General features: G+C 44.1%; 1 protein-coding gene across 2 annotated transcripts in view; it reads right to left on the bottom strand.

The window, feature by feature from the left end:
• LOC138450655 (retroviral integration site protein Fli-1 homolog) overlaps window positions 1–25,312 on the bottom strand; it is a 299,198-nt gene that overhangs the window by 120,832 nt on the left and 153,054 nt on the right. For both annotated transcript variants that reach the window (XM_069604852.1, XM_069604851.1), the window contains exon 2: window positions 20,065–20,270. In XM_069604852.1, coding sequence (XP_069460953.1) covers window positions 20,065–20,270 — 206 coding nt within the window. The remainder of the gene's footprint in view (window positions 1–20,064; window positions 20,271–25,312) is intronic.

Below are 25,312 nucleotides of genomic sequence, written 5' to 3'. Positions count from 1 at the left end.
TTTCTCCAGCAATCTCTGTAGGTCTCGCCCCTCCTCCAACTACTTGTCCTCTCTTCTATCTTTTGATTCTCCTCCTCCATCACTTCTATCTCCCTTCTAACACTTCCTTAATCTTTCCTCCTACCGCCTCCTTCTCCCTTCTATTCTTCCTTATCCCTTCCCCAACCACCTCCTTTAACAAATCATCTACTCCTCCAAAAGTCTCCAATCTCTTACTGCCTGTGCACAACCTCCTCCATTGACTCTCCAACCTCCTCAAAAATGTTGGTTTACCAACTAACATTGTACTCTTCGTTCGATGAATGGTAACTTGCTGGTGGTGGCCCATTCAAATATGTATATCAGGCCAATAAATGTTTTTTTGTTGCGGGCCCACGAGCGTGGAATGAGCTCCCTGTCGACATTTTGTGAAATTTAATCATTCTCGCAATTCAGAAAGCGATTGAAAATATTTCTTTTCTTTTTCAATAGCACTCTGTGATTGCTAGTTTCAGTTAGCTTGCTCTTTTTGTAACATCTTCGCCCAGATGCATCCTCTGCCCGGTTGCTTGTGAATATGTGCTATATACGTTCCAAAATCAAATCAAATCAAATCAAACCTCCTCTAACAACGGCAATCCTTCAAACTTCTTCATCTCTCCTAACACGCACCTTGCCTCCAGTCTTGGATTTTACTGGCACCTCTCTTTCCACTTTGCCCTTCTCCTCCATTGTAACTTCATTTTTCACCTCTTTACCCTAACATATCCCCACCAGGGAAATCTCCCCCTCTGGGCTCCCAGCTCGTCTATCTGCTTCACCTTACTGATCCCAGCGCCTCCCACACTGCCCCCCCTCAAGCTTTCTCCAAACGCCTTCTTTTTGCTCCTCCTCCAGTTACCGTCCTCCATCTTCCGAACACCCACACTGACTGACAAGGGAATGGGTTTATACAGAGCATTGGGCCCACCTTCCAGCCTTTCTTTGATGTAAGGAAACTCTTGTGCGTAGACTTACTATAGAGTGGTTGGGAGTTGTAGTTCTTTGAGCCCAGGTGGCGGCAGCCTCAGGAACTACATGTACCATATTGGAGTTCCAATTCCCTCTTCAGGTTCTGGCAAAAACATCATCTGGTATGTCTCTTCCATGATGGTGGCTACCTGTTGAAAGGTGGGGCTGGTTGACTACCTGCCATATGAGGGAATGCAAGCATGCAAGCGGTGCCGGCTCTGTGGATTCACAGCTGCTCAGTTCCCTTAAAAGAGCCCTCTTCTTGTCTCATTGTTCCAATGGCGCCTGTACAGTTGTTGCAGGTATATGAGGGGGATCCCTTAAAGTGATATGTACCCATATTTGCCTGCTGCTGGATGTGACACACGAGTACCCGATTTGTCTCAGGGGCGTCTTCCACAGTGCCTATCTGAGCAGCAGTGAGCATGTCGAGGGAGTTGTAACAAGTTGTAACTTCTGATTCAGGCCCCAGGGGTTTATGGGAACTGTGGTCGCCCTGTATATGGCCCCTGATAAGCAGTGGACTTAAAAGGAATTGAAAAGATAAGGCCGAGGACAAGGAGTGTAACCCGGCTTATATGCTCAGAACCAACTCACCCCGCCTACCCACTCAAACAATAGAAAGGGTTACGCCTTTAAGGCACTACTGAGATCACGTTTGCCCTTCTTGCCCCGCATAGAGCCCATGACCTGATTATGGTCATGTGTTATGCAACCATGATTTACAAGATTATAAAATGTTCACTCAAAAACGAATAGATTCTGATTGTGACCTTGCATTGCATGGCTTTATGGTTAGGAAGGTGTGTCTGGAATCGCTAATGAGCTAATGGCTTGCTTGCAGCCTCCAGGAATCCACTTCAAGAGAGATTGGGAAACTTGTTTTAAGGTCTGGGTGGAGGCGTGTTGGGGCAGTGCATTAGGTGCAGGCGCGGTGAGTGAATTGGTGGGGCATTAATGCATCCAAATTATCAGCTATTTCCTGACGAAGCGCCCGATACGAGCGGAACAAAAGGAACATTTAAAAAGCTCCTGCACGTGTTGATGAGACAGATTCGCACCTATATTTGCACTTGGTTATTTTTTTTTCAAAGTATTTTTTATTGTAAAAATGAAATTGGAAAATAAACCACAAAGATCCATCCTGGATTTTGGACCTGCCAAGTGCCTCCTCTTTTCTTGTTTCTACAAGTTAGCGAATGATGTTCTGTCCCTTTATCAAGCTCAGTTGGAGGGAATGGTTTGTTAACGTTGCACATGCTAGCAGTAGGCCAGGATAGCTCAGCGGCAACGCGTTTGTCTTGGAAGCACATGTTCGAATTCCGGTCTCGCGTTAGAAACAGATCTCGGTTATTAAGCGCGTTATGAAAGAATACTTATTAAGTAGATGCCATTTTGGAGGGCAGTTGAAAGTACTGGTCCAGGATTTCGTTAAAGAGAGAAGATGTCCAACTATAGGTGTGCAGTTGCGCTGCTCTATCTCTGCTGATAGGTGGATTATTCGTGGGAGGCGCATCCCGCTAAGGAAGTGCGCGGTTGCACCGCATTAGGTGGCTGTGGTGCTGTTTGCTAGTGAGGCCCCCTGGGCCGCTGGAGGTGGTTTGTTGGAGAGAGCGTCTCACTGGCTGTTGTGTACAGAGTCACTGTGGTAAGACCTCGCAGGGATATGGAAACCCCATTGACGTGTTACTGTGACAGACCTGGAGATGTGAATGAGAAGGAACATGCCTGTTACACATAGCAGTGTTGGGTGAGCTCTGTGGGAGTGCATATTAGGGATATTCCTCATCATTGAGGAGTTCCATGATCAAAGAGATAAACGAGGGCAAAGGCCGGGTTCCTAGATAAGGTCACAGAATTCTGAGACGACTTGCAATATCCTTTTACCTAGTAGAAGGTACTGTATTCCTTCTACTGAATGGCCATACCATCATTCCCTCACTGATGCAAGATATCTGCCCAATGTTTCATATGTAAAAACGTTTCTGGCAAAAAATGCACCAGCATCAGTTTGTAACGTGCTTCAATCTAATTCAGCAATCAAATGTAATCGAATGCATTGAAAAGCTGTTTTGTGGTTTAGAATATGTGGTGGCATACAGATATTTGCCAACACTCCTATACCAAACTCTAGCAGCGAAATTGAACACAATTCCATATTTCTCTCCTTGGCAACTGATGGCGGTGAATTGCCACAATCCCGTTCAGAAGAAAGGGACCTTAAAAGCTGCGTCTACCTTTAAATAAGTGAAGTTACAACCCAACTGTAGTCATTTTTTACAGTTGGGCTGTGATCTCATTTTCTTATTACAGTTGAGTAGTGAAGTCGCAGGCAGAGTGTAATAAGACCATCATTTATAGGTTTTCAACAGATATTGCATGCATTATATATCTGGTATGAATGCAGGAGTGTTGCCGGGAATGTGATATCTGTCTCCTCTGAGAGCATGCAATCTGGTCAAAGGCAGCAAGGCTGGATTATTTATTCTATGTTTGCTACATTCAATGTTTAAAATTGCTTCCATAGTAGAAGTATTGTCAATAAAAGGTTTCCTGAGCACAAGCTTTCATTTGACATGCAGAACTAACTAACTACCTAACTAAGGAGTTTCTTATATAGCGCAATCACTCACCCAAAGGTCTCAGGGCGCTTACATGAACAGACACATAACATCAAAACCAGAAAGGAGAGAAGAAAGTAGCCGCCATGGCGACTAACACGTCCTGAGGGGTAGCCAATGATCTTAAGGCACCAAATGGAGATTAGACATCAACCATTTGGAAAGGCCACACAACATTTTAGAGCCCGAGGAAGTGGTGCTGGAGCAATTTTCAGAGGGATGGTGTACCAACATCTTTGGGGGTGAATTATCCTGATTCAACTTAATCAGTGAGTGTAGCAAATGACCTAACCTCTTAGTGCCTGCCCCCCTTACTGAGATAAGAAAAAAGGGGACTTGGTGAAGGAGGGCCAGAATGTTCTGCCCACATGACCACCCTGGCCACTCAGGCATTCAAGTTTTGTAGCCTAGTACTAACTCTAAAACACACACCCTAAGCACTCCTAATAGATGTGGGTGTACCATAAAGATTGCAACAGTTGTCTGCTGGCTGCTGGCTTCATTTAATATTTCTTTTTCTTTCCGTTTTTACTAGATAAGTCTTGTACAGAATGAAATGGTTTAGGCTAAAAGACTGCTTTAATAATAAGTGAAAACTCAAAACCTAAAGTATATTGTTCTTTTCATATCAATGTAATGGCTTTAGTATTGATAGGAATGAGCTTCTGATAATGCCCAGACCCATTCAGAACTCTTCTCTAAGACCCAACCTAACTCAGAACGTTACTCTGAAAAATGCTGTAATGCACTACGGGCTTGGTTCCTCATAACAAGACACCCTCTCACAAATCTTCTTTTCATAATACCCCAGTATGGTGCTGGAGGTAAATTCTCCACTATAACACCAAATTCAGTGGAATTCCTGATGGTAGAATTGCCACATGTGGTATTTTCTCCAACACCCCCAATGGAATCCAAGACATTCCAGAAAACTGGGATTAACACCTCTAGAGCAGTACTCGAAACTACACATAACAAAAACGCTGTCTACACAAAAATATATTTTTAAGAATGCTGTGTCCTTTATTGTAGCATAAAATAGCCTGCAGACTGGCAGCTAGCAAGCAAACATAGCAACGCGTTTCACGCCTCACACAGCGCTTGCTCACAGACAGTTTGTTTGGGATACAACCCAGAAATACAATAAAAATTTCTACCTTTGTCACATGACATGGTCCTGTTTAACCTCAACCTGTAGCTAATGTTGGAAGCCTACTTGCAATGTGCCATCTAAACACTATATTAGTAAACCAGCAATAATGCCCACATCATTTTTTTAGAAGGGTAAAATTATGCATGCATTAAATGTTTCCACCTTGAGGAATAATTACCACTGATGTTAAGGCCAATCTACATACAAAATTGAATTTAAACACAATGAAATGAGTGGGTTGATTTAACTCATAACAAGACATTCTCTCACAGATCTTCTCTTCATAATCTTCAAATTCCTACATGAACTCGCCCGCCCTATCTCTCTTCTCTCCTCTCATTTTACACTCCCTCCCGATTACTCCGCTCTGCTGACCTCTTCTTACTCACTGTACCCACTGCCCCATGCGCCTCCTCACGCTTCCGTTGCTTTCAGCTCTTGGCCCCCCTACATTGCAACTGCTTGCCTCTTTCTATCCGCTCCATTCCCATCTACTCATCGTTCTGCACCTCCTTGAAAGCCCTGCTTCTCCACTCCCCCCTGACTTTCCTTCCCTACCGTCTCCCCTCTCGCACTCCCCTGTTCCCTTCCCATCTCCTTTCTTTCTCTCCCTTCCCCTTCTCCTCGCGCCCATTGGTCTCAATTCAGTTATTTGTAACCTCCTACCCACCACCTCTCCCTCTCCCTTCTCCCTTCCCTCTCCCACTTCACCTCAGTTCATTGTTCTACATACTGTCTCACTGGTTTGCTTCATGATTGTATATATGCTTCTTTCTATATTGTACCTTGTTGTTATACTGTAAAGTGCTTTCGATTAAAGTGCTATATAAACCCAATAAACATAAACATAAACATAAACATAATACTCCAGCAAATGCTGGAGGTAAATTCTCCACTTTAACACCAAATATCAGTGAAATTCATGATGGTAGAATTACCATGTGTAGTAATTTCTTCAACACCCGCATGGAATCCAAGCTTCTCCAAAAAACTTGGATTAACACCTCTAGAGCACCACTCGAAATCTGGCGGTAAATCCGCCAGAACTAGTGGCAGTAAGGGTAATCGAGTTTAGTAGTAATTCTGTGGCAAACATGCAGAACAACTACCAACATCGGTATGAGTCTGCAAATGTGGATCTGTTTTGCTGTGGAGTTATGTTATTGTGCCTATTAATGTATTGCATTCTGTTGGGAAATATTGGTACAATGTGATTCAAAGTATGGCAGCACTGTGGAGCAAGTAGTAGTCGTACTGTCCATTTAAACATATGCGTGGCAGTCCCATAAACTGCCCATAAGTGTGCATTACTCCATGCTAATTTATGCTTGCCCTCTCTTAGGAAAACTACCACTACTCATAGTGGGTTTGTGATGGAATTTGTGGGTTTGTGGCTTGGCGAAGCGTTGTTACTTTTACAATTCCACACCGTTTCATTGATCTGCACCACATTTTGAAAAGTTACCTGTTCAGACCCTCTGGACACTACTGACTACATCAAATTTGAACACCCCACCCCTTTCCCCCGATTTCAGCAAACATACAATTGCACACTGTTTAACCAAACTGCACCACATTTTGCACAGTTACCTGTTAGGACCTTCTGGACAGTACTGGCTACATGACATTTGGACACCCCAGACCTTTCCCCGAATTTCACCAAAAGTCAAAATTTGTTTGTGGCTCTGTGGCTTAGCAAAGCGTTGTTCGTTATACACATCCAAACCGTTTCACCAATCTGCACCTAATTTTGCATACTTACCTGTTAGGACCTTACGGACATTACTGGATACATGACATTTGGATACCCCACCCCTTTCCCCGGATTTCAACAAAAGCAGTTGCCGCTCTATAGTTAAGGTGAGTCGGACTTCCATAGGAACTTCAAAAGAATGAATTGCTAATAACTTTTGACTCATGCAAAGGATTGGCAGAAATTTGAAAGTCAATTAGCAGTGTATTTAGAAATTAAACAACCGCCATCTTTGTTTTTGCTCAATACGAGGGATAGCAGCCGCCATACCAAACAAAATGAAACATAAGAAAAAACCCATTTGCAGGTCATAAAACATGCAAATGCCACCAGTCTAGAGTTGGGGGTTAGGAGGACACCAAGTGAAATTTAGGAGCTGGAGGGCATCTGGGGACTGAGTTTGCAACACAAAGCTTTTCTGTAAGCCTCGCCTTTGGACAGAATAGCTGCGAATAACCAACATTTAAAAGAAAACTGCATCACAGAAACAGTGTGTTGTGGAGGAATGGGAGAGGGCAGGAGAGATGAGGAGGCCATCAGGTGAGTGGAGGAGTTGGGGAGAAGGTACAGAGGAGGGCGACACTTGGTGAGCACAGGAAAGTATTTTTTTCCCTCCCGTTTTTTCGATATTCCCGGCTATAATATGACTACAGATAGCAGAGGGTATCTGTAGTTCTGTAACCGCAGCTCTAGAAAAAAAAGTAAAATAAAAACCACTGACCCAATAGGCATCCAGGTCTCCCATCTATGCAGCAACTGGGACCAACCCTGCTTAGCTTCAAATCGAGGAAGGGGCTCGCCCCCTCAGGCCTGATAAATGAGCCCCAGTTACAAAACCACTTAGAGCAACATGGCCTGAGGGGGCGTGCCCGTTCCTCGTTTTGAAACTAAACAGGTGCGGTCCCGGTTACTGCATAGATGGGAGACAGTCCATAGTCCCGGATGCTGTGCGTTTTCTTAGTTTTAAATATCTCCAAAAACTGAAGAAAACACATGGCATCCGCATTATTATTTTTTAAACCGTGCTACTGTCAGTCCCTGAAAGAAAAGTATTGCACTCAGGGACTTTTTTTGCCTTTTGCTGAATTACATACTGGTATTTGTAGTCTCCCAGTCAAGATAGGGGGACTAATGCCACAATTGTGCACCTTTTGCCTAACATAGTTCTATAAGGATTTATATATTTGAGTGACACTATGGCATGTGTACTTTTCAAGTTCTCTTTATAAAGCAGAGTATTGTTGAAAGCCAGACAGGGGGGTGAGGAGGAGAAATGATGAGAGGGCAAGTAAGTCATGAGTATTTACTTTAAAAAAAAGATTTGTATTGATTTATTAACAACAGTGTAACTTACAGACTCTTATACGTTACATGACAATGTACCGACGATTGTGTCTGTATAACCCCACTCCCCCCAAGACCCACACCCGTAACCCAGCCTTTTCCACAAACATTGTTCTGCACATTACTTCCGACTGTCTTAGATTAACTTTGGTATTAGTCCGCCTACTGTGACGCGGCATCCATGTTCTTTCGGATAGCATCGTGTGCCGATGCCATCAATTCCCGCACCATATGCTTCCAGGAATCTAAGTGTACATTTGTTCTCCTTGGCCTGACTGTCCACCTCTTGCCACACAGAGGTTTCAGCTAGAGTACATTTTTGTAGGTCGCTACACCTCAGGCACTTCCGGACCCCTGTGCGCTTTCCAACCCATTGCTATCCTTCATTTCGCCAGGATATATAGCAGGTCTTTCAGCTTACTAGCATGTCTCGCCTGCTTCAGAGGTGCAAAAATGCCGAGCATGCAGGCTGCGGGAGAACCCGTGTCCAGCGTTATGCCCGCCTTGGCTAAAGCCTGAGCTATCTCTTCCCAATATTGTCTGATCTTCGTACAGGCCCAGAACATGTGTAACAGGTCCGCATTAATCAATCTGCATTTTGGGCATGTCTGTTCTGTCGCCTTGCTAAATTTGGCATTTTTCCTCAGGGTTAGATACACCCTATGAGTGGCATACAACTGAATCAACTGGAGGTTCGCGTTTCTGGATACTTTTTTGGGATAAGCTAATGCCCTATCCCAGACTGAGTCTATCAATTGCTCCTGCAGATCTAATTCCCAGCTGCGCCTGGTCTATTCAAGCATATCCCCTCACTGCAACATTAACAACTCGTATATTCCCAACACTGCGTGTCCACCCTCTGAAATGTCATACAGTGTTTCTATTACAACATCTTCCTGTAGTTCCAATTCTTTGCCCGGCCACTTCTGTTTTAATCTGTTGAGCAGTGCAGCATGTGTTATGTGTTGTCCTTCGTGTATGCCTATTTCTGAGGTGAGTGTACTAAAGTCCATCGGTCTTCCCTCTCGTAGTAGGTCTCCCACCATCACCACCCCCATTGGTTCCCAATACTTCCTCACATTTAGTCTGAGTTGTAGGTCTTCACCTTTTAGTGTCACTAATGGGACCTGACGGGAGTAGGGTGATTCCTTCTCCAGAAAGTGACAAGCCCTCTGCCATATTGTCCCACTCAGCACCATAAACAGCAAAGGTCTAGAGACACGTAGCGCCACAGTCCATATCACCTCCTTCAAGAAGAATGGAGTGCATAATGGCTGTAGCAACAAGGTGTCTTGGGTCAGCTCATCCGACAGCCAATTTGTGACGAATTGCAGTTGAGACGCTACAAAATATGCTCCAAATTTGGGAACTTTTATACCTTCTTGTTCATACAGCCTCTGTAATTTTAATAGTGCCATCCGGCATCTCGAGTTGTGCCACAGGATATACGACATATCATGTTCAGTCTATTAAAGAATCTTTTAGTTATGCTGTATGGGACAGCGTAGAAATGGAGGACCCTCGGGAGTGCCACCATCTTCAACAGCGTCGCCCTATCCATCAGTGAGAGTGGCAATCTGGCCGAGAAAGCCGAGAAAGCCATCGATTTCTCTATTTTACTACCGCTTTTACTGTGTTCTCTAAGAATTCCGTCTTGGGGTCATGATACCCCAAGGTATCTAAATACGGCCGCCTCCCATTTAATCGGTAGCACAGGCATATAGTGTAGGTTAGTTTCTGGGTGTTGTAAGTACAAAAGCATATCATCAGCGTATGGGGAAATTAAATTACTACTGCCCTGTATAACTATGCCAGCGTCTTGATATTCCTTCCTGAGATACACCGCTAACGGCTCTAAGGCCAGTATAAATAGCATAGGAAACCATGGGCAGCCTTGCCTGGTGCCTTTCCCCAACAGCCACTGGTCCGAGATGCAGGAGCCTGTCTGGACTCTTGCTATTGGACTACTATATAGTAGCCGTACCCATTTTATGTATGTTGGCCCTATGCAAAACTCTTCAGCACCGCTAGCAGCCATGGTCATGTCCCCGAATTGAATGCCTTGACCGCGTCAAGAGAGGCCACAGCGTAGTGATGAGTCCTGGTGTGGGTATGGTGGATGACGTGCTTGCCTTGGAAGCAAGATGACACGGAGCAACACAGGTTCGATCCCCGAATCCACACTTAGAAACCTCTGGGTATTAAGCATGTTATAAATAACCTATCATATCATATTATACCAGTGATGTCTGCCATCAGTGATGTCATTAGTGATGTGACCAGTGATATTATCCATGATGTCATCTGTGGTGTCATCATTGTAGTCACAGGCTGCACAACAGGGGGCATGAAGTTAAGGTGGCTTTAGCTGAATTTCAAGGGTTTTGTTGCATGAAGTTTTCACCTTAACATCCCTGCTACTAATGTTTTTTCCATCAAGTTCAAAGGTTTTGTTACAATGTATTGCTCACATTAACATCCCTGCAACTAAAGATGTTTCCTTGAATTTCAAGGGTTTTGTTATTCCATAGATTTCTTTGACGCATGACCAGTGTCCATGGCCTACGGCCATTCCCACTGTATATTTTAGAACACTACCAGACCATTAGCCATGGCCTTTGGCCCTGCCCACTGTCCATTTTAAAACACTACCAGACCACTAGCCATTGCCTTTGGCCATGTTCAAAGTCCATTTTGGAACACTACCAGACTACTAGCCATGGCCTTTGGCTATGGCCAGTGGGCACTGCCACTCTACTTTATATTTTAAAACAATTGCAACCCATCGCTCAAAGAAGTTAATCAATCACAAACTGATTTTTCCCTGTTTTAGTAGTGCTATTGTTATGTATAAAAGGTTGCAGGCTTTGAGAGCTCACAATGTCTGTAGGCAATGTGCATTGAGATTAAATGATTTGCCAAGCATTACATACTTTGGTTAAGCAGCATGCTACAAGCCCCCTGTTTTATGGGCGGTCTCTTGGTGACTGTTGTGATACATCACACAACCCCAACTAACTGCATTTAAGCAGCATAAAAAAGGGAAAAAAATGATCGGCTGCAAGAATAACATATGCCCAAGTACAATTGCCCCATAGCAAAAACCAAAAGCTGGCACAGTACGCACAGTAAGTAAACATATATCTTGAAGTAAAATATATGAATGTAGTTCACTTACAAGAAAGTGCACAAAACAAAAGAGCATTGGACTTTAAAAAAAAGTAATGAACACCAGAAAAATAACATGAGAGAGGAAATGTTCCAAAAAATACGCTGGCAAAATAGAAAAGTTGCTCACCTTTTAAACCCAGCAATCTGTCGTGAAATATTCACTGGTAAACAAACTCCCAATACAAAACAAGTGCTTGAGGTCTTGTGGGTAAGCATCTGCACTAGGAACATGACAACATGAGTAAAATTCTGGTAGCCAAATACTTGAGAAAGCTTGCCACCCTCAAACAAAATCCCAAGGGGTTGTGTCCACCTTCTGAAAAAAGGGTTACGCTGTCCACTTTGTGCCCTGAAAAGCAGCCACAATCAGGGGCAAATAATTGCACCAGTGTCCAGGATTGCAAACTCTCTTGCCACATCATGGGTAAATACTCATGACTTACAAGGGGCGTGGCTACACAGCCATGCTGTAGGGACACTTTTTTCCTAGCTCCTGCTGATCCGCTATGATCCTGGCCTGCAATGCTGTTCCCAGCGCGTGTTGATCCCTGTTAAACGCTCCATCAGACGGATGAAGGTTGGTGGCATAAATGTGTATGAGGTGAAAGTCTGCGGAGGGTGGATTGCAGAGTACAGACATGCGAAGTAAGAAACCCGGCCAATGGTGGTGAAAACAAAATGGCGGCCTCAAGATACTAGCCTGTGGAGGCAGAATAATATTGTGACACAAGGCGGCGGCAGAATTATATAAGAACCTTGGGGTTGGCCGGACCCCACATTTGTCCAGGGCAAGGTCCGGTCCTGTCAGGTTGAAGATCGGAGGCCGGCAGAGCAACTGCTGCAGAGCAAGCAACTGTACCGCATTTAGGAGGATACAAGAACTTGGGAACTGGAGGCAGTGCTAAACGAGCACCAGCGACCGGTGCAGAACTGGCAGTGGACCACGCATATAGTTGTGGATCAAGAAGAGGTGGCGGAGGCTTAGGAGACATGCTGCCCGAGACGCGGAAGCAATAAATGGATGTTTTCAAGTGTCTGGTGGGCCCCATGACGCACAAGTAAGGAGGCGATCCCGGGACGACAACCACCCCCCCACCGCTAGACTCTGAGTGCCATATAAGCACATAAGGCATCTGCTGCCAACAACGGTACACCAGAGGCGGACAAAGGTAGTAGCTGGCCCCGGTCCACAGCAGGCGTGGGAATACGCAACACATAGGGTACAAGTCACTGAAGCATCCACGCAATCCGACATCTATGCACGCACGCCCCTGGAGTGAGGACTAGGCATAGGACGAGCGCTACGACACGGAACAAACTCCAACAAGGAATAGTCAATGAAGACAAACAATGGTCAAGTCACAGCACCATGCTAGACAATACACACCAAGAAGCAAACCTTTCTTGATTTGGAACATCTAAAGTCTTGTCTTATTGGCTTGTCACGGGCTACCACTAAATAGTGTTATGAAAATCTGGCTGATCAAGAAATGATTTGTCTCCTCAACTTAGATTTAGACAGAGAAAACATTGTATATGTTAACTATTTGTTTAACACTTTTCCCCAAGTCTTTGGAAGTCTAAAAGTAGGTGCCTACAGCTCCAGCAGTATGGAGTTGGCCATTCAATGGACAAAGCGTTATCAGACGTATGGAAGAACGTCTTGGGGCCAAACCCTTCCGTAGCACAGGACGAAACACTTAATGGTGTGGTGGGAAGAGCCACAAATAGCAGCTGGTTATCCCAGCAAAACAGGGGGCCCAATCAGGTGCATAAGCCCGTAGCAATGTGCAGGAGCACACACATGTGTGATTGAGGCACTTGACCGGGGAGAACATCTGTAGGCGATGCCTAAGGCAGCAACACCAACAGTGGTTTATTGATCAAAGGCCAGACTTCAGCAGGCATAGGCAGACCCCAGAAGTGAGGACTACAACTGTGACATGCTCCAGAAGTCATATATGCATGTGGAGGTCCACTAGAAATTGCCAACCGACATGGAAAGTACCACTAGGTAGTCACAAAGACACAATTACATTAGTGTGCAAGAGGCTGCCTTCTGCAGGGTCACATTGACGCTGCCATCACAGCAAACATCGATAGCGTCACCTATTTGTGTTGTACTTTGGTGGCATTCTAGAGTCCATACTAATGCCCTGGATTATTTTAAACAGCCTCCACCTAATACCGTCTGCTGTCCAGTGGAACGAACTAGAGGCAAGAGCAGAATTAAAGGCGGACAGAGAACCGTCAACTGAAAAAGCATCCATGACGACCAAGCCCCAAAAAAGCAAATCTAAACAGCCCACATTAGAAACTTTCACCAAATCCACAAACCTGGCAGAAAACACCATGCCAGGGACCCCATCTCCACAGGGGGAACATATCCAAGTGAATGGAGACCAGCAGGATGCCATGGCTGCCTTGAAGGTCGCTTTGAAATCCAAAAAGGACGCCATTAGCCGAGATGTGAACCTCCCGAGGCAAGACGTTCGGTCACTTGCAGAACACACAGGAACTCTGGAAAAGTAAGTCACAGCAAACACAGCTAGCCTGAAGGCCACCTCAAGCGAAGTTGAGGAAGAGTTGAGGATGCAGAAGGGCGGGCCAGACGCAACAATGTAAGAATCATTGGAAATCCTGAAGGGGAAGAAGGTGTGAACCCCACTGACTTTATAGAAAACATGCTTCTACAAGAAATTGGCCCATGTACTCTCACCCAGGGCTTCACAGTTGAAAGGGGACACAGGTCTCTGATGAGGAAACTGCCACCAGGTGCCCCACCGTGTCCAATTATAGCCAGGATTCTAAATTATAAAGACGTAGAAAAGATTCATGGACACTTCCAGAAATGCGGCACGATACAGGGTGCATCAGCCAACATCACTGCAATGCCAGATTACACCTTGCAGGTGCAAAGACAGAATATGCACCTAACACCGGTCAAGAGAAGGCTGCGGATGGTGAAACTTAAGTATACGTTACTATATCCGATGAGGCTGAAAGTAATGCATAACGGCAGAACCATCTTCTTTTATACTCCTGAAGAAGCACTTAAACGGATGGACACAGAAAACGTGCCAACCGGAACGGCCAACCTGACATCAGAAGAGGGGGACACACGCCGGAAGCACACTGATGATCCATAATGATGTGGCCGAGCGCGGATGGCTGATTGCAAGGGGGAACATTCTTTTTGCAAGAAACTCAGGCACGAACACTCTTGTAAACTGCAGGCGCTAACAGTGGGGTCTCCGTTTGGGAACACACTGAGGAAAGGCGCCCTTCACCTAAGTGCAGATTTGTTCACAGATACTAGTTGCAGAGTATCCGCCTGCTGCACTCCAGGCACCAGGACATACAACTGGGGCGGGGCTGAAGAGCAGGGATGTCTGAGCACAAGGTGTTGAGCTGGGCAATTGTTGGGGAGTGGGAGAGTATGGGATTTGGGGTTGTTAGCAGGGAGTTAGCCTGTAGATCCGCACAAGTAATCTATAATATGTACACCGGACTGTCAGGATATGCAAGAATGCTTATGGGGAATCTTAGAATAGCCTCGTGGAATGTCAGGGGGCTAAACAGTTATATTAAACGAAACAGGATTAGGACAAAGTTAAGATGCCCAAAAACAGACATCGCACTTCAGCAGGAAACGCACCTGGTGGGGAGAGACAAACTACCCTAGGTAGGAAATGGGGTGGAAAGACCCTGGGCTCACCATACTTAGCATTTGCAAGAGGGATCTTGATATGGATGGCGCTGTCAGTACCATTCAAAGTCACTAAGACTTATAAAGATGAAGATGGCAGAATGATTATAGTACAGGCACTTGTGGAACAGAGGAAGCTCTGTATCATCAATACATATGCAGCGAACCATGACCCGGCAGCCTACCGTCATGCGTGGTACCCCCATATTGGTACATATAGAGATGGTACATTGGTATGGGGTGGGGACTGCAATTGCACGCTAAACCCAGAACTTGATAGATCAGATGATAAATCAGAACAGCTTTGAATTCACTATTGAGAGCATTCAAACTATCCAACATATGGCGAGCCTTACACCCACATGTCGGGGGATATTCTCATTATACCGCTCCCAAAGATCTCTATACTAGATTAGACTTCACAGGGTAGGAGACACTAGGTGAATTTAAAATGGTGGAATACAGAGCACAAGGATTATCAGACCATGCTCCCTTAGTGCACATGTGGCAGAATTCCCCTTGTTGGGCACACATGCGACCTGGAAGCTCAGAAGCAAATCTCTCAGAGATGTGGTGTTCCAGGAACACTTAAGAGAAGGGGTGAAAGATTACTTCAGAAACAATACGGGGAGTGTAAGCTCAGCTGGTACAATTTGGGAAGATTATTAGGGGACGGAGATAGCCAAAGCCAGTGGAATACAAGCCACGATAGAAAGAAATCTAAATAAAGCTGAAGCCATGTTTGAGGCTGTAGAGGGCTCGGGACACATGACCAGAGAACGGGCCCAAGAAGTTGCCCGTCTGCAGCAGGAATGCATGGAATACTCAGAAAGATTTGGCAAACTAAGCAATAAGAAATACGTAGAAAGGCAACATGCTTAAGGGGATAAACCAGGACGCTTTATGGCCTGGCTATACAAAAGTGAGTTTAAGCGGGATATGATACAAGAGGTTACAGTGGGAAACGGTGAGGCTTGTATGATGCAAGAAAGCATAAACAAATGCTTTCACGATTATTGCAAGGAGTTATATGCAGAGACATCAGGAACACAATTTCAGAAAGAGACGAGGCCTTGGTGCAGATCGATTTTCCCAAACTAGATCTAGGGGCAGCGGGCAGGCTGGAGGCTCCCATAACCATTAAGGAGCTAGAGACGACTATAAGAGGGCTGCCAACTGGCAAAGCCCCAGGAGCAGATGGATTACCCAACAAATTGTAAAAGGAATACATAGCAGATGTTGCGCCCCCGTTGCTAACAATGCTGAACGAAGCGCTGTATATGGGCATACTACCAATGTCGCTGAGAGAGTCCATTATCATCCCATTATTGAAGCCCAACAAGCCTGACACTGATTGTGGATCCTACAGACCCCTATTGTTGCTTAATCAGGATGGGAAGATACTTACAGCCCTAATGGCCAATAGGCTCAAGCCGGAAATATCTAAACTTATACACTCGGAACAGTCGGGATACGTTCCAAAAAGAAATATTACATGTAAGCTTAACTTCGCAGCCCCTGTTGTGCAGCCTGTGACTACAATGATGACACCACAGATGACATCATGGATAATATCACTGGTCACATCACTAATGACATCACTGGTAAAATATGATATGATAGGTTATTTATAACATGCTTAACACCCAGAGGTTTCTAAGCGCAGATCCGGGGATCGAACCTGTGTTGCTCCGTGGCATCTTGCTTCCAAGGCAAGCATGTTGCCGCTGAGCTATCCTCCCGGGACTTGGTTAATAACATCATATATGACCTACATCAATGATTCTTTAACTACTGGTATCAGTCAAGATCACTCTAAGTTTTTGCCCATATTTACACCACCCTTACTTTTCTATGTAGGTGATATTAGCATTTTAGAATAGTTCATAACAATGTTAAAATAGTAAACTGCTACATACGCATAATATGTCTACTTGTGAAGCTTTCCCTTGTAGTACTTTGGTAAAAGATGATATCTGAATTATAAGTAGTACACTGCTTAGAATGTGCCTGATTGTGCCAAATATATCTGATACATGTTGACTAAAATATAATCTGCATGTACATTTATAAAAACAATTAGTAGAAATAGAGACACATGTTGAACCCTAATTATTTACTACATTTTAATAATGTATTGTAAGAAATATGTGTACACGTACAATTTTCTAAATGACATAAGGTATTGAAAAAAGTGATTATTACGCTAAATGTATATATGTATAGAAAAGAAATGAAGTTTTAAAATTCAACATGTACATAGATGCATATTTCTTTCGGTTTGTCTTTTGTAAGTGATAAACATGTTAACATTGAAATAAAACACATACTGTACAAAGTAAAAGTAATCTTTAAATAGTATCCAATTTTTTTATGAATTGGGCCTCATTATTACTCTGGAGACGGAAAAAAGAAAATCCCCAGTCCCATTGGACTTGATGGGAATGGGGAGGACGGATGCACCGGCACTGTGTGCAACAGTGCCGGTGCATCATCAAGGACTGCTCGCGGGTGCTGTTCCGCCCACCAGGTCAGACCTGGCGGGCTGAAAGGCACCCGCTTGCAGAACTCGTAATTTGCAGGTCCGGAAACAAAGGTACTGGCAAGCTTACCGGTACCGTTGTTTCCGGATCGGCAAACTCGTAATGAGGCCCATTGACTTTTATCTATGTCATAGATGATGTCCTTAGGGATGTCATCAGTGAAGTCATCTGTGATGTCATCATTACGGTCATAGGCTGTGCAACAGGTGGGGTGAAGTTAATGTAGCTTTAGTTGAATTTCAGGGGTTTTGTTGTGTTAAGTTCTCACCTTTAGGTCCCCGCAACTAAAGTTTTTTCCTTGAATTACAAAGGTTTTGTTACAATGTATTGCTCACCATAGCGTCCCTGCAACAAATGTTTTTTCCTTGAATATATTTATACATGCACCATCTTTTAAAACTCTAGACAGAGCACATCTTCATTCTGAAAACTCAAAAGATTTTCTATACTAAAGCAATTGTTGTTATTGATTGTTACATTTGGGCATGGTAAGAAACAATTCATAGATTATCTATTTCATTTGTACAACTGAAGGCATGAAACACATTCATTTTCAATAGAAAATATTGCAAAGGTGGTGTTAATGTCCACTAAGCGGTTGAACTCACTTTTGTTGGTTGGATGTGATGCAGCACCACTGCACACCTAATGCCAGTGCCACTACTCCTTGGGTGGATCTCTGGATGTGTGAAGCTGGAAGTGGGTCTATTGACCAACCAAAAACTGATACTTATTTTGCTCATTTTTGTGTTTGAATTTTACCAGCAAATGTAAATGGTGGGCTGAGGTCAGTCAGTATTGGTGGAGGTAGAGTGTGGGCGTAGTAAGGTGTGTTGGGGAGATGTGGTGGGACCCCTCACACTTCCGTGGTTAAGACGTAGAGAAAGAAAAAAAGGAATACATATTTCAGCAATAGGCATACATCTGTGAAGTATTGAACACCTCAAGGTGTGTATTCATGAAACATGCATGGATGCTGAACATGTGAAGTCTTGAGGACCTAATGCTGTGCAATAATGAACCATGGCCGTATTCTAGGACATGTGAAGCCTGGGGGACCAGACAATGTGGAATAATGTACAGTGTGCAGATCCAAGACATGTATAGTCTAGAAGAACTGAAGAAGTGTTTTAATGAAACATGTGGGGATGCTGGACAGGTTAAATCTGAAGGACCTGCCATTGTGCAATAATGATCCATGCTGGGATCCTGGGTATGGGAGGTCTTGGGACCCTGAAGACGTGCATGAATAAACCATGCAGCAATCCTGCAGATTTTATGTTTGGAACACCTGATGATGTGGAGTAATCAACTTGTGAAGCCTTGAGGAACTGAAGATGTGCAATAATGAACAGTGTGGGGATCCTGGAAATATGAAGTCTTGAGTTCCTGAAGGTGTTGCATTAATGAGCCATGCACAGATCCTGAACCTGCGAGGTCTGGAGCACATGACAATATGACGATATGCAATTATGAACTGTGCAGTGATCTTACAATTGTGAAGTGTGGAGGACCTGGAGATATACATGAATACATCATGAGAGATCCTAGAGATGAGAAGACTTGAGGCCTTTAGGATGTGCATTAATAAAGAATCCGGGAATTCTATACATGTGAACTCTTGTGTATTTGTATTTAACTTCATTTATATAGCCTTATCTGCCAAAGTGCTTTCACATGTCAAAGAAACGGTACAAATCAAGCAGAAATAGATGCTACAATCAAAGCAACAGGCAAGCAAATGTGTTTTAAGGCCATTTCGGAATAGAGGAAATGAAGAGAGAGAACGAAGGGGAAGGGGGTGCTTTTCTTGGTCCTAAAGTACACATTTAGGAGCCATGGACATGTGGAGCCTTGAAGACCTCAAAATGTGCATTAATGGACCATGCTTGGATCCAGAATGTGCTTGTAATGTGATGCAGTTTCACAAAATATCCATACTTCCTGAAACAAACCTTTTTAAGTGGTCAGAAAGACCTATGTCAAGGGTCTGCAATCTTTGACTTCCCAGAGGTTTTGCACTACAATACCAGTCAGCCCTAGATGCCATGGTCAGTAGTGAGGGATCACGGAAGTCAGAGTCCAAAACATCAGGAGAGCTGCAGGTGTGCCTTATAGAGACATTTGTGTTTGAATAAAGAAAACCCAAATTGACATTTGAAGTAGCTCATGCAATTTCTATTCTATCACGTTTGCAGGTCTGCATCTTGCAGTATTCTGGTGTGTATGTATTTACATGATAATTCATCATTTCCATTATAAAGCACTAACACATTTCCCTAACACAACATCTGACAAAACTAATATAACAAGGCATAGTCAATTATAGGAATTAAATGAGACACAACTATACCTCTCAGAATGAATATGCTTAGTGGATAAAAACTCGTAAGAGAGGAACATAGCTTGGCAGTGGCATGGAGGTATGGGGCATCTTCAATAAACAGCGGGAGCCATGATGCCACGTACCCACATTCATACCATGTATCACCGCCAAGTTATTATTACATGCAGCTCTTCTTAATCTCTATCTTAGTTCTCATTCTCACGTCAAGAGCCTTCTTAGCTTGCCCGTGTTTAGGGGGTTCACTCAATAGATGGATGAGGTCAGAAGAGCGTATGGTTTGGTTCAGGGGATCAATGCTATACGGAGAAGCACAAAGCAATGTGTAGGACCCGCAGAAAGGGAGGCCTGGAAAGTGCTGCTTCGGAAGCGTTTTGACCATGGAATCTAAGCCTTCTGAACACCTCCCAAGCACAACACGAGAAGGTCCTCTCACCTCGTGCCGTTGATGTGGTCGTTCTCCCTCTTCACAACATGCCCCCGGCTGCCGTGCGTGACCCAGTCCTGATCTGCCTGTTCTGCGCTCTCCTTCCCCGTTTGGTTATATTCATCGGGAGATGTCATCTCGGTCTTCATGAGGTGAGAAGCGCCATAAGTTGGATCGAAGATCGACTGGTCTTCGCTTACCACCGACAAAGCCTCCTGCCAACAAAGATGGTAAAGGATGATGGTTAAAACTGTTTGTTTAATGTGGCACAGTTGTTTGCGTATTTGCAGATAGCATACAGTCATTAACATAATGGTTCTGCATATTGGGCTAAGGATTGGTTGAAAGAGGAGTGATGGGGATATGACAGTGATCAATTTGTATGGGAAAAGGGGTTGTAGGAGTTGAAGGTTTATAGTGATGGGGATTTAAAACTACACAGAGGATCAAGGCCCTCGTTATGCACATGGCGGCAATGCAAAGAACTGACAATATGGTAAATACAACCTGCCGCTTCTCCGTCAGAGTGTCATTACTGCATGTGGTATTCTTAAGACTACCACAAAAAGTTGGCCCGGAAGGATAGCTCAGGGGCAACGTGTTTGTCTTGGAAGCAAGAGAACACAATACAACACAGCGTCAAATCCTGGTCCTGTGCTTAGAGACTGGTGTCTGTGTTATAAAAGATTAATTAATACCTCATGCTGTAAACAATGTGTATTATGAGGTCAAATACCTCATGAAAATCCTCCAGTTCTTACCACCACTCAGAATGTGAAGAAGAAAAGAAAGAATAATCCCCTCCCCCTCAGATGTTTTAAAACATTTTCTTTTTGCTGTAACCAAGGGATTATTTTGCTGCATGAAAAATATTTAGCTGGCAATCCCCGACTGGGTGTGAACAAGTGGGCGTTCTTATCTCATTTACAGTATTATGTACAGAAGGGTCAATACTGCAGCAGACTGAGGGTGAAATGGATCATTGAGAAAGTAAAGGATATAGGTTGCCAAAAATCTGCCTACATCATTGCTCTCCTGGCGGAATGCTCATCATTGGAGGAATTCTCAGGATTACGGCATGCAGAAACATCAATTCAATATACAACAATCCATAGAAAATATCTGCCAAACTGGTAATGAAGCCCTGTCGACCAGGTTATGTCATTGGTTTATTTACATACCAGACTGATGATGGATGTACTAAAACATTGGGCCTCCTTCCAAGCCTGCTGGTACCGTTGTTACTGGACCAGCAAACTACGAGTTCTGCTCGTGGGTGACTTCCCGCCTGCCATGTCTAACCTGGTGGGCGGAATGGCACCTGCGATCCGACCGTGTCGTATGCACCGGCACCATTCACGGATGGCGCCGGTGCATCCGACCTCCCCATTCCCTATGGGGCTTAATGGGAATGGGGAGCATTTTTTCCAGCGCTCAGGAATGGACAATTACTAGGTCCGGTAAATACCCATTCCCGCGTGCCGGAAAAATGCGCATGTTCGGCGGCAGCCTGCTGGTTTTACCGCCAAGGCTACTGTCGAACTTGTAATGAGGCCCATTGAATGGTAATTCAATTTGTATACATGCACACAGTGACAGATGGTGATAGGGTGGGATTTGAATGCAAAATATCTCGATGTAACGGGTCCGTGGATACCACTGTTGGTGGTGCACCCTGGGTAACATGTAGGTTGCAGAGAGCCATGATGATGAGTTTTGGTGGTGTCTATTCGGTTGGATTGCAGCCGACTGTCCGGATGGAAGAGTTAGATCTTACAAGAGGAATAGTGTTGTTTTCAAGGGATGACTTTCTGTGCTTGGATTAGATATATCTGGGAGAGCGCTTAATAGAAGGGCGACACGGGGTAAGACAGTGATGGCGATGTTGATAGATTTTGCTGGAAGTTTGCAATCATCAACTTTACTGTAAATGCCAGTTGAGGGGTTGTTAGATCCTAGTTAAAGAATTGTAATGATGATTATTGCTAAACAATACAGAAAATTGTTTTTATTTCTTTGAGCCCTGTTGAGGATGAGGTCTGGTTTTCATGGAGTTAGTATTGAGTGATGTAGGACTGTGGTTCTGATAGTTGGAGGTGGTGATCTCGTGAGGCTTTGGTGGTGGTAGTCACAATGACTGAAGGACAGTGAGTAATACAATTTTCATGTGTTTTCAAGAGTGCCTAATGCACGATGTTCTCTACTTTTAAACTAACTTAATAATAGGTTGTAGTACCAAACTTTAACAGTACTCAGTGTATTTACCCAGAGTCAACCCTGCAGGGATTCCAACCTGCAGCACTGAAGAGAGATGGCTGGAAGATTTGGAATATATCTAAACCACTGGCATTGCTCTGGGCATCCCTCCAGACCCCCACCTGTCAGTCATGCCACTACAGAAGTGAAAGTCCATATGTAGGATCATGCTGGACTGCTCCCATTGGTAAACAGGGCCAAGACGTATTTGCATATGGGTGGTCCCCTTCTGCAAAGGGACACACAGGCTAAACAACAATGGTGTCGTAGAGAGCTATTCCATTGGTTAAGATTAATTAATAACTTTCCACCCGTCACATGTTTTTATCATAAGGGTTCAAACCTGCAGGTTCAGAATAAATGCAGATGTCTGAGTTGAGCACTTAACTCACTGAGCTATCTTACTGTTAGGGCTAGAGCGGAACCCAAACCTGAAAACAATCATCAAAATGTGGTTAGGTTCCATGGTGCAGACAATGTAAAAAGTATAAAATATAAATATACCTTTGTCTAATTATTTTTTTTAGTAGTTTTTACTGTGCGAAGCATGGGTACAACTGCTAGTGTATTTATAAACAAAGCACCCTTCCACACCAACCACTGTAAACACTTCTCTGCTCAAAAGCACTGCCCCAACAAAAGAAAAAAATTATAAAATGGCTTTGTCCCGATGTAATTTTTCCCCGCGCGAGGTCACACTACAGCTGCAAGAGACCAGCCTTAAAATCTTTATAGCTGCAGACTCGCCTGCTTTGTTTAAATGGTTAATTTGCCTACTGCATCCATTTTCACTATACCTCTACCAACCTTACACCGCCACTGCATCCCTTAAATCTTCCCCCACCTCCGCAGCTAAAGTAATTAAGGATACTTTCTCTACAAACTTGATGTAATGTAAGTGGTCTTGTATAGCGCTCTTCTGCCACTATTGGTGGCCTCGCTGTATTTGGATGTAATGAATGCACGGAGGAAGGTAGGCCAAAATTAGCCCAAAACACTGTACACCTACACACACCTGAATTATACCTCAGAACACGTGACAAAATGTGCTGTAAAATAACTCAATATGGCAACCCTTATTATTCAGTATATAATATGTTATATTCAGTATAAATGTTCATTTTTTTCTAATGAAGTCTGTGGCAGTTAGCGGCAGGAGAAACCAATTAACTGTGTCGTACATTTTGAACCATATATTTCTCAAACTGTGTTCCTTGTTGCCTCATAATTACTGCTATTGCTACTAATGTAATCTTTTTTCCAGGTTAGACAAGCTGATCAGGACTTCTAACCATGTCTGCACAGTTTCCTTCTGTGCCAATATTTGGCTTTGCATTTTCTTTTTGGCACAGCCTACTTTACTGTTCCCACCACCCAGTCCCAAGAATTTACCATGGGATAATAAGGGGGCCGGCAGTGTTAGAGCCCATTTTGGAGTCGATAGGACTCCATGAGCATTTCAACAGATTTACTGTGAACGCTAACTCCAGAGTGATAAATCTGATAATTTTTGTAGGTAAAATTGAGGATTTACCTCTTGCTTCATGCTTGGAATTCGAGGGGGTGGGGAAATGGCAGTAAAATGACTGAGATTTCATTAGTTTCATTTTACCACCATCTTTTCCTACACCGCTGACCTCGTAATGAACCCAATTGGCCTCAATAAGACCCTGGCGGCCGTGGTATGAACGGTGCCGGTAAGGTACCGGCACCGTTCATACCGGGCCGCCACATTACGAGTTTGCTCGCGGGTGGCGGTATGCACATCTGGTCTGGCCAGACGTGCATACCGGCACCCACGAGCAGATCAGGATGCTAACAACGGACCCGTCATTAACGGGTCCGTTGTTAGCATCCTCCCCATTCCAATTGAGCCCTATGGGGGCTCAAATGGTAATGGGGACGTACCGGGTCCGGGTCCCGGAAATGGGAATTACCAGGGCCGCAAAAGTCGGAATGGCCCGGTAATTCCCTTTTTTCGGGACCCGGACCCAGACACGAGTTTGGAGGTAGCCATGCCGGTAATAACGGCAGGGCTACCTCCAAACTCGTAATGAGGCCCAATGTCTCTTATTTGCCAGGTCATTGCATGCTCTTACATCTCCTCCCTCGCCCTTCCTCTCTTGGTCTCTCTCTACTTGTCTCTTTTCCCTTTTCCATACAGAGGACAATTGAGGCGCCAATAACTTTGACACCATTGAAATCTGAACAAAACTTCAAAATTCACAATCTCTTTTTTGGTACCATTTTGTACTGAGCGGTCAGTGTTTCAAAAGCAATTAGGAAGGTTCCTAAAAGTTACATTTTTACATCAGTAAAATTGCTGGATGGATTTAAACTAAACTTGGATGTTTGGTAAGACCTTTGCTCAACTTTTGCGGTTTGGTAAAAATCAATCCAGCAAAAGGTTCTAAATGTTCAATATTCAAATATAAGTATGTATGGTGATGGCTTGGTTTCCTAGTGCTTGTGTACCCACAATCTGATTGCCTACCATCTTAAATGTTCACACTGGGCAATCAAATTACTGTGCGGCAGCCATCTTGTTGTTCTCAAGCACCATTCTGAAAGAAATGGGAGCACCGTGCAGGAGAAGTTTAGGGAACCGCCTGACCACCAACATGAACATTACTAATTAGGCTTTGGATAAGACATGCGGAAAAGGACACTGTTATGGGAAATGTCTTTTATGTAATGTTTGAAGACATAGCGAATGTATCAAATGTATACGGAGCCATGTTCACTCAGGATGTTGTGTAATTTAGCAAAAAGAGCATGGACCCAAGAGGTGCAGGTCCATGAGCACTGCAGACTTAAGGCAGACATCGTGCTATGGCAATGTAAATGTATCAATAATCATGTACAGTAAGGAACATCATAGAAACTAGAGGCACTTCCCTGAGGAGAGCATGCAGTGCTTTGGGGTGGGGCTATGCAAATAAATGGACAACTACATTCAGTTAGAAAGAGGTGGAGATCGTTTGAAGTCTTTTGAGAAAAT

This window comes from Ambystoma mexicanum, chromosome 1p (assembly GCF_040938575.1).
Source record: "Ambystoma mexicanum isolate Mex_15411 chromosome 1p, UKY_AmexF1_1, whole genome shotgun sequence".
Classification (NCBI taxonomy): domain Eukaryota; kingdom Metazoa; phylum Chordata; class Amphibia; order Caudata; family Ambystomatidae; genus Ambystoma; species Ambystoma mexicanum.
This window is presented reverse-complemented; position numbering and strand designations above follow the sequence as displayed.